This window comes from Rhinoderma darwinii, chromosome 1 (genome assembly GCF_050947455.1).
Source record: "Rhinoderma darwinii isolate aRhiDar2 chromosome 1, aRhiDar2.hap1, whole genome shotgun sequence".
Lineage (NCBI taxonomy): Eukaryota > Metazoa > Chordata > Amphibia > Anura > Rhinodermatidae > Rhinoderma > Rhinoderma darwinii.
Window position 1 is genome coordinate 446,505,726 of NC_134687.1, and position 10,083 is coordinate 446,515,808.

At 46.4% G+C, this 10,083-nt stretch overlaps 1 protein-coding gene across 1 annotated transcript; it reads right to left on the bottom strand.

The window, feature by feature from the left end:
- Positions 1-629: 629 nt before the first annotated feature.
- On the bottom strand, positions 630-8,906 carry POP5 (POP5 ribonuclease P/MRP subunit). The gene is made up of 5 exons (XM_075854019.1): positions 8,809-8,906; positions 8,588-8,730; positions 3,516-3,665; positions 905-988; positions 630-836 (listed from the first exon to the last, which is right to left on the bottom strand). The coding sequence occupies exons 1-5, from the start codon at positions 8,823-8,825 to the stop codon at positions 742-744; spliced, it is 489 nt and encodes a 162-aa protein (XP_075710134.1). The 5' UTR covers positions 8,826-8,906; the 3' UTR covers positions 630-741.
- Positions 8,907-10,083: the final 1,177 nt, after the last annotated feature.

Below are 10,083 nucleotides of genomic sequence, written 5' to 3' on the forward strand. Positions count from 1 at the left end.
CGTCATACACTACTCTGTACAACGCCCACTTGGTCTAAAGTAAACACGCCCAGTTGGGAATTAAGAAACAAATTAGCATAAAGCTAAAATCGCTAATGACGTTGTAAAAATAGATCGTTTTTCTAAATAAAAAAACTCCTACATTACAGCGTCCATCTTCTTATGTCAGAGATGGGGCACTTATAACGTGGTGACAGAGCCTCTTTATATATAAATTTCTGCTGCTACTAGGGGAGCAAACGGATGGCTGATTTGAGCTGTTAACATGTGTTGTGGCTTCCGTTATGACAACGAATCCAATTGCAATGCTATTTGTCTTGACAAATGACAGAGCCTCAGAACTAGCTGTCCTACCTAGTGTTTGTATATTTCTAGATAAAAACCAGAGCATATCCCATCAAAGAAAGGTAGCAAAAACAATCACTGCTTAGTTGCTACTTGTCTGAGAATTCTTCACATCAGGCTTGAAGTTATAGCGGTATTCAAGATGTGGGATAAAGCTCTTTTGATGGCTACATTTTTAGAAGTCACGCTGTGACATATAAGAACATTCAAAACCAGCGGCACCTTTCCACTCTGTTTATAATACCCATATTTATAGGAAGGAAAAAAACTGCTACATAAATGTGTTGCACGAGATGGTAACATTTTATTACATGTTATGGGAGCTGCTATTCTTAAAATTCAAGAAATTATGTAGGCAGTAAACGAATGCAAATTTGTAGTGTGGACGAAAGTCTCCTAATCCATGTCTTCAACGTCAGCCATGAATTCTGCTTCTTGTACATTTTGTAAGGAACAACTCGCTATGGACTTCTGGATGGCATTTTTCTCATCTATAATAAAAACACGTTTAGTGGAATCTGGTGACGTTATCACCAGTTTACAGATGCAGCGTACTTACCAGGATTTGTAGTGTTCTTCAGCAACAGGGCCAGTTGTTTCCGGTTGTACTGAATGAGGAATTTCTGACATGTACGTATTGTGCCTGTAAGAATACAATATAACAGTGGTCCAGCAAACCGGTTTATTGTAGAATTAAAGAGGCTCTGTCACCACATAAGTGGCCTATCTTCTACATAATATGATCGGCGCTGTAATGTAGATGACAGCAGTGGTTTTTATTTAGAAAAAGTAATTTTTGACAGTTTATTACCTATATGAGCTTTATGCTAATGAGTTTCTCAATGAACAACTAGGCGTGTTTTACTTTTTTGCCAAGTGGGCGTTGTACAGGGGAGTGTATGACGCTGACCAATCGGCGTCATACACGTCTCCCCATTCATTTATACAGCATATAGCGATATAGCTATGTGCAGCCACAAACACTAACATTACTGTAGTGTCCTGACAATGAATATACATTACCTCCAGCCAGGACGTGATGTGTATTCAAAATCCTGACCACTTCTCTGATTTACAGCACAGCGAGATTTCGCTGTAAAGGACAGCGTAATCTTGAGACTATGCCTGCTATGCTGTAACTCACAGAGAAGTGTCAGGATTCTGAATACACATGTCCTGGCTGGAGGTAATGTCTATTCATTGTCAGGAGACTAACGTTATAGCGTGTTCATGAGGCTGCACATAGCGATATAGCTATGTGCTGTGTAAATTAATGGGGAGACGTGTATGACGCTGATTGGTCAGCGTCATACACTCCTCTGTACAACGCCCACTTAGTCAAAAAGTAACACGCCCAGTTGTCCATTGAGAAACTCATTAGCATAAAGCTAATATAGGTCATAACTGTCAAATGATCGTTTTTTGTTTTAAATAAAAACCACTGCTGGAATCTACATTACAGCACTGATCATATGTACAATATAGGGCACTTATAATGTGGTGACAGAGCCTCTTTAAAGGGGTTTTCTGCTACTGGACAACTGACGACCTAGCCACCGGATAGGTCATCAGTAGGGGGCCCTGACACCCATCCACTGCTTCAGCGCTCTAGGCTCGCTCTGTCCGTGGGCCGGCTCTGGTCATGGAACAGCAGCCAAGCTGCAGCTCTGCTCCTATTCATGTGAATAAGAGGCGCTGCAGTTCGGCTGCTATGCGATGAACAGAGCCAACTGCATAGTGTGCAATGACATCCGATGTCCGCAGGCAGCTGATTGGTGCAGGGTCCAGGCAGCAGGCATGCACCGATCATACTAATGACCTATCCACCGTATAGGTCATCAGTTGTCTGGTAGTGGGAAACCCCTTTAAGTTATGCAGGTTTGCATCCACGAAGTTAACTGCTGAAGATAAGGAGCTGTTTAAGGGAAAACCTCTCTTGCTCTTTAGCTGTTTTTTACAGCTGTTTTTGGAGCTATTTTTCTATTGTCAATGAAAAACATTTTTAAAAACAGCTGTGTAAAAAATACCCCACAGTAACAGAATGCAGTTTTTCTCCACTGAAATCAACAGGCAGATGGTTGTAGCCGTCAAGTCCCTGCATTTTTAGGGGCATTTACGGCCCGAAAAACAGCTGGAAATAGCCCATGTGAAGATACCCTCAGGGTTGAATGACAGCAAGATGCCCTATAAATTTCACAGAATTTCATTTTTTTATTACCCAGCCCTAGTTTGAAAACAAGTTGTAGTGAGTGCTGTCATTTTCCACAGCTACCAATATAAGTTGAGACATGATGCACAATCTACCAAATCCTGGTCTTCAGAGAAAAGATGAGGATCCACACCCTGAAAACACTATAGTGCAAATAAACAGATTCCCATTAAAAAAAAATAACAGCTCTTGCACACGGCCCAAGTCAGCCCATAAAAAACAGTCCGTGTGTAGGCCGGATTGCCCGGCCAGGCCCCGTACACCGGTGAATGGGACTCCGGGCATCATAAACCTTTCTAATGCTAGGTGTGTCTGCCTTCCCCATGGAACTGCTGTTCCATACTTAACAAAATGATACAGTATAGTAACAAAGACAGATGTGCTGCAGTTTCCTGGTAAGGGAATGTTCACACGGCAACGCCAATTACGGCTGAAATTACGGAGCTGTTTTCAGACGTTTTGGCAAGTGCACGCGTAAAAAGTATGATTGAAAACAGAAAAGCACCACGTGCTTTTCTGTTTACAAACAGAGTGTCAATGATGGCGGCTGTGCGAAAATCACGCAGCCGCGCATCATATGGTGATGACACACGGAGCTAAGTGCCTTTTGCGCACGCAAAACGCACACGCTCGTTTAAATCCGCCCTAAGTGTTACTCCAGTGCTACACTGCTCATTACTACTGTATAATTTCCTTCATGCGGCTGCAGCTTCTATATACGTGATAGAGCAGGATTTTCCTTTTCTATCTGTGCAGTGTATAGAATTTATAATAGCAGTTCGGCTAGCTCAGAGACAACTGAGTGAGAAAGTGTCTGCAGAGGGGAAAACTGCTAAAGAATCTGTCATAACGGCCAGAAAGTGTTATTCCTCAAGTCACCTGAAACATTAGGTATGCTTACGGTTGTGGAAAAGCTTATTGTAATGATCAAGTCTTATGGATTAATGCCAAGGTTACTTACCGCCAATATGTAGTGTGTTAATGAAGCATACATAGCGCTGACCTCTGTTCTCAAGACTGGTGATGAATGGAAGAGATGACCACAGCAGCTGGTGGAATTCTTTACGACATCGTAGCAAGATGATGCCGGTATATGCGTTAAGATATTTTACTGTTAAAGCAATATAGTGTTATCTTATTATTTACCCAAAAATTACATTTCAGGCAAAAATAAAGAACCTTGTAGAATAGACATGTTAGTTCAGATGGATCACTCACCAATATGAACAGTGATTTTGGATTAAATAATACTTACATCTGTAAGGTCATGGACTGAACGTGAATGAGATGTGCCAAATTTATCAGCCAGCATGAGCCACTAATAAAGTTGGGGCATCTCTAGATACTTCTATCTAACTTTGTATTGCCTCATGGTTACCTTACTTTATACACATCTTAAAGAGGCTCTGTCATCACATTATAAGTGCCCTATCTCCTACATAAGGAGATGGGCGCTGTAATGTAGGTGACAGTAATGCTTTTTATTTTAAAAAAAAACCGATCTATTTTCACAACGTTCGGAGCGATTTTGGTTTATGCTAATGAGCTTTCTTAATGCCCAAGTGGGCGTATTTTTACTTTCGACCAAGTGGGCGTTGTACAGAGGAGTGCATGATGCTGACCAATCGGCATCATGCACTCCTCTCCATTCATTTACACTGCACTAGCGATGTAGTTATATCACTATGTGCAGCGCGCGCGACACACACACACACACACACACACACACACACACACTTCACTGCTTTGTCCAGGACTCACAGGTGTGCTGGGGGAAGGCGAAGAGCGGTCAATCAAAAAGTAAGGAGGCGGGATTAACTTGGAAAGGTTTGAGGAACAGACTTGGTTACATAAAAATGATTTTTCACCAGGTATTGCTGGTTTAATAGGTGAAATGCTGGTGACAGGTTCCCTTTAAGCCATGCCTTTACATCTGACCACGCCTCCTTGTTGAGTGAGTCTTAAAGGGTCTACAAAGCTTTATAAATGTAGCACACGACATGTGCACCAGAATCCTACTGCATTTTTATAAGTACATCCTCCTCATTCTGTGGCGATTGTATACGAGCCTCTTATACTTGGATTTATGTGGCACTATAGTGAGGACTGTGGTGTCCGATGCATCTTAAAATTATAATATTCAGCTGTTAGGCTTTAGTCCCACAAGTTTTCTTTAGCTGCGTGAGAGACAAATATTGGCACCAAAAAACATCAGATCAGGTTCTGGGAAAAGGGAAAATGTTATTTTGTAATATTTTCGAGGTTGCTTGTGACTTTCCTTACCGAACAAATAGGCAGGGTTCACACGACCTATTTTCAGACGTAAACGAGGCGTTTTAAGCCTCGATTTACGTCTGAAAATACGGCTCCAATACGTTGGCAAACATCTGCCCATTGCTTTCAATGGGTTTGCCGACGTACTGTGCCGACGACCTTTAATTTTACGCGTCGCTGTCAAAAGGCGACGCGTAAAAGGACTGCCTCGGCAAAGAAGTGCAGGACACTTCTTGGGGCGTAATTTGAGCCGTTTTTCATTGAATCCAATGAAGAACAGCTCCAATATATGTCCGTAATAGACGCCTCGCAAAACGCGAATACGAGCAATTACGTCTGAAAGGCAGGAGCTGTTTTCTCCTGAAAACCGCTCCGTAATTTCAGACGTAATGGTCGTTATCGTGTGCACATACCCATAAAGTCACATTCATCTGACCGTGTTGCCCTAGTCTAAGGCCGGATTTACACGAGCGTGTGCGTTTTGCGCACGCAAAAGGTACTTAACAGCTCCATGTGTCATCACCATATGATGCGCGACTGCGTGATTTTCGCGCAGCCGCCATCATTATGACACTGTCTGTTTGTAAACCGAAAAGCACGTGGTGCTTTTCTGTTCTCATTCATACTTTTTACTGCTGTTGCGCGAATCACGCGCATCACATGGAAGTGCTTCCGTGTGGTGCGCGTGATTTTCACGCACCCATTGACTTCAATGGGTGCGTGATGCGCGAACAATGCACAAATAACGGACATGTCGTGAGTTTTACGCAGCGGACTCACGCTGCGTGAAAATCACGGACTGTCTGCACGGCCCCATAGACGAACACAGGTCCGTGCGAGGCGCGTGAAAATCACGCGCGTTGCATGGGTGTATATCACGTTCGTCTAAATAAGCCCTAAGGCTGGGTTCACACAGTTTTTTGCAGGCAGATTTTGCTCTGCCTGCACTCCGATTTTCGCCCGCGGCCATTGAGCGCCGCAGGCATAAAATGCAGCGAAATACGCTTCTGCCTCCCATTGATGTCAATGGGAGGTCAGAAGCGTAAACGCCCGAAGATAGGGCATGTCCCTTTTTCCGCTCACGGGAAAAGAAACTCCTCCGCTTCCCATTGAAATCAATGGTAGGCATTTTCGGCCGTTTTCTCCGACACGCTTTCCGCGTCAAACTCAGTGTGAACTTGGCCCTAAAGCCTAAAATGGGTTGTCCGGGCACAGGGCAGTTTTTCAAACTGATGACCAATCCACAGGATAGGTCATCAGTATATGATTGGAGCAGGTGTCAGGCCCCCACCAATCAGCTGTTCCAGCTGACTCTGGTCACAGTATAGCAGCCGTGCTGCAGCACACCCGCTATACAGTGTACGGAGCCATCTGCTTCCGACACCGGTGCCAGCCGGAACAGCTGATCGGTACGTGGCCCATGTGTGGGACCTCCACCAGTCATATACGGTATTAAAGGGGTTGTCCAGGTACAGGGTGGTTTTTAAGGCCATTTTAGCCATTTAACCCCATAAGGCCATGCTCGTTTGCCCGATCGTTTCCCTGCGCAAACAGGACAAGGATCAGCCGATTAACAAGCAAACGCTTAGGGCATGGTCAAATCAGCGTTGCCCTTCCATCTGAGGTTTCCGTCGGGTTCACCCCTTAGGCAGGATTCACACGACAGGGTTTCCTGGCCGGGTGCCGGCCGTTCATAAATCGGCCGGCACCCTGCTGCATTAGGAATAATAGACCCCTAATGGGGCTATTCACACGACCGATTTTTTGACGGCCGTCAAAAAACAGGACATGCTCTATTTTCGGCCGGGTGCCCGGCCCTCATAGAAGTCTATGGGGCCGGGTAATACACGGCCATCACCGTAATGTGTCCCGAGTGATGGCCGGGTCTACCGTCGCTCGCGCACTCTCTCTCTCCTCCTCCTCCTCACAGTGCAGAGTGCATGTGAGGAGGAGGGTCTTTTATTGCTCGCTGTAGGAGTCGGAATCCCCAATCCCCGGCCGGGGATTCCGCTACAGGAAAAGTGCGTGACTACACTGTCCATATATGGACACAGAGAAGTCACGCACTTCTGCAGCGGAATCCCCGACTCTATGGCCGGGGATTCCGCTACAGGAGAAGTGAGTGACTACACTGTCCATATATGGACACAGTGGCGTCACTCACTTCTGAAGCGGAATTCCCGACCTGTGGCAGGGAATTCCTCTTCAGGAGAAGTCAGTGACTACACTGTCCATATATGGACATTGAAGTCAGTGACTTCTCCTGGAAGGGGGGGGGGATGGGTGCAACCTGCAGGGGGCTGTGTGGCATCGCCGGCAGGGTGGCATCGCCGGCAGGGGGCAGGGTGGCATCGCCGGCAGGGGGCAGGGTGGCATCGCCGGCAGGGGGCAGGGTGGCATCGCCGGCAGGGGGCAGGGTGGCATCGCCGGCAGGGGGCAGGGTGGCATCGCCGGCAGGGGGCAGGGTGGCATCGCCGGCAGGGGGCTGGGTGGCATTGCCTACAGGGTGGCATCGCCTACCAGGGGGCCGGGTGGCATCGCCTACCAGGGGGCCGGGTGGCATCGCCTACCAGGGGGCCGGGTGGCATCGCCTACAGGGTGGCATCGCCTACAGGGTGGCATCGCCTACAGGGTGGCATCGCCTACCAGGGGGCCGGGTGGCATCGCCTACCAGGGGGCCGGGTGGCATCGCCTACCAGGGGGCCGGGTGGCGTTATCTACACAGGGCTGTGTGTGGCAACAAATTTAAATGAAATTCATCCGATTGTAAAACGGACAGGGAAAAAAACGGATGCAAATGGGCCGGTAAAAACGGCCCGGAACGGATGCAAACCGGCTGGGAAAATCGGCCGATTTTCCCGGCCGACACTCGGACCCTGTCGTGTGAATGAGGCCTTAACGGAAACCTAAGCTTTCGTTTCCCTCACCATTGATAACAGTGACGGACACCTAGCTATTGGTTTTTGTCGGTCACCGTTGTGCCAGGGCTCCGTCGTTCTTGACAGTCAAAACTACAGAACCCTGTCATAATGGTGACAGACGGAAATCATTAGCTAGGTTTCGGTCACCATTGAGTTCAATGGTGAGGGAAACGGAAGCGGAGGTTTCAGTTTGCAATTCCGCTGAGGGGTTAACCCGACGGAAACCTCTGATGGAACCCCTCAGCGGAACACAGACAGTGATGTGAACAAAGTCTTATTCATCGGCTGATCACATCTTTTATGCAGTACTAAATATTATCATTGTCGGCAGCACATCTCCCTGCGTAAACAGGGAGGCGCGTTGTCCAACGATGGAAACGTATGGGGACGAACAATCGCTTGTCCTCATACACGACCGATCATTGCTCCTTGTGAAAGGAGAAAACAAGCGGTCTCGTTGACCGGCGCTCGTTTTCACGACCCATATTGGACCATGTAAAAAGACCCTTAGGTTACCAGTGCCAATTCCTGTGAGCTTGTTTACACATATCCATGATCTTAAAATCCACAGCGTGTTCATTATTTGCCCAGATTCCACAAGGAAAAGCCATGGATTAGCCCCATTGAATTACAATGGGGCTAATCCACATGCGAATACTGTCAGCCTCAGATTTCTGCTGTGGATTTGAAAAATCCACACGGGATTTGACTATGGCAAATCCTGAACGTGTAAACATAGTCTTAATGTACATACTATTTATGCCACCAAGATATGTTCTACAATGGATTGTCACTATAATGCACTGATGCTACGGGAACTAACCAACCCCATGCTTACCGGACAGGCCAATAGAGCACGCCGCAGCCCCGAAGTCCCCGTGCAGCCTTGCCACCGTCTCTTTCACGTTGTACAACACTGTGCCCTGCGAGATATTCTGCTTCCAACGGGGATCCTCCAGCACCAGCTCACACAGGAAATACCTGAAGGGACGAGCGCGTTACTGGCGTTCTTTTAAAAACTTTCCCCTTCGTTACAGCGCTCGCAACTTGTGTGCTTACCTAGACTTGAACCGCATGATGACGTCAAATAAACGCGCGGGACAGCATGGATTTCGCGTTATTAACAATTGCGTCACTTCCGGAAGACCTGAACCTACCGCGGCGGCCATATTGCTTGTGGCAAAAGTGAGCTTTTTCCATCAATCTTGGTACATGTTGTTTTATTGTGACTCAACGGTTATGTCTTGTCTTGACTCTTTACTGGTACATTCATTACACATCACATGACATGCTAATGCCTGTTTATTGACTTTATTTTGTCATTTTACAAACTAGTTAAGGTAAAACTATAATGGTAATTTTTGTGCTACTTTGAACAAAATAAATCCAGGGAAATATTGGTAAAAAAAACAACCCACAGTTCCCATAATTACATGAGACTTGTTCAAAAGCTGTATGGCACACTTTCAGTTGCCAAGTGTGACTACAAACTCCACGCTCATGTAGAGAACACTCAGCGGTGTGCTCACTCCATTTATTATATAAAACCGTCTCGCGGGAGAAAGAAGGGACATGCCCTATCTTCAGGCGTTTACGCCTCTGACCTCCCATTGACATCAATGGGAGGCAGAGAAAGCGTATTTCGCTGAGTTTTATGCCCGCGGCGCTCAATGGCCGCAAGCGAAAATCGGCGTGCAGGCAGAGGAAAATCTGCCTCAAACTTCAAAACGGAATTTTGAGGCAGAATTTCCACCTGCAAAAAACTGTGTGAACCCAGCCTTAGGGTATGTTCACACGCAGTGTTTTCAAACGTAATTCGGGCGTTTTACGCCTGGAAAAACGCCCCTAATACGTCTACAAACATCTGCCCATTGCTTTCAATGGGTTTTACGGTGTTCTGCTTCCACAAGCCTTCATTTTACGCGTCGCTGTCAAAATACGGTGCGTTAAAAGACGCTCGCGAAAAAGAAGTGCATGTCATTTCTTGGGACGTTTTTGGAGGCGTTTTTCATTGACTCCATTGGAAAACAGCTCCAATAACGGCCGTAAAATACGCTGCGAAAAACGCAAGTTGCTACAAAAACGTCTGAAAATCAAGAGCTGTTTTCGCCTGAAAACAGCTCCGTATTTTCAGACGTTTTGGTCACTGCGTGTGAACATACCCTTACTCATAGGGTATGTTCACACGCAAACTCAAAAACGTCTGAAATTACGGCGTTCTGATTCCGATTTTTCGGTCGTTTTTCGTCCGTTTACGGTCCGTAAAAAGGCCGAAAATTGGCCGTGTGAACATACCCTTAGTGTTTTCAGCCATTTTTCGGGCCATAAACGTTC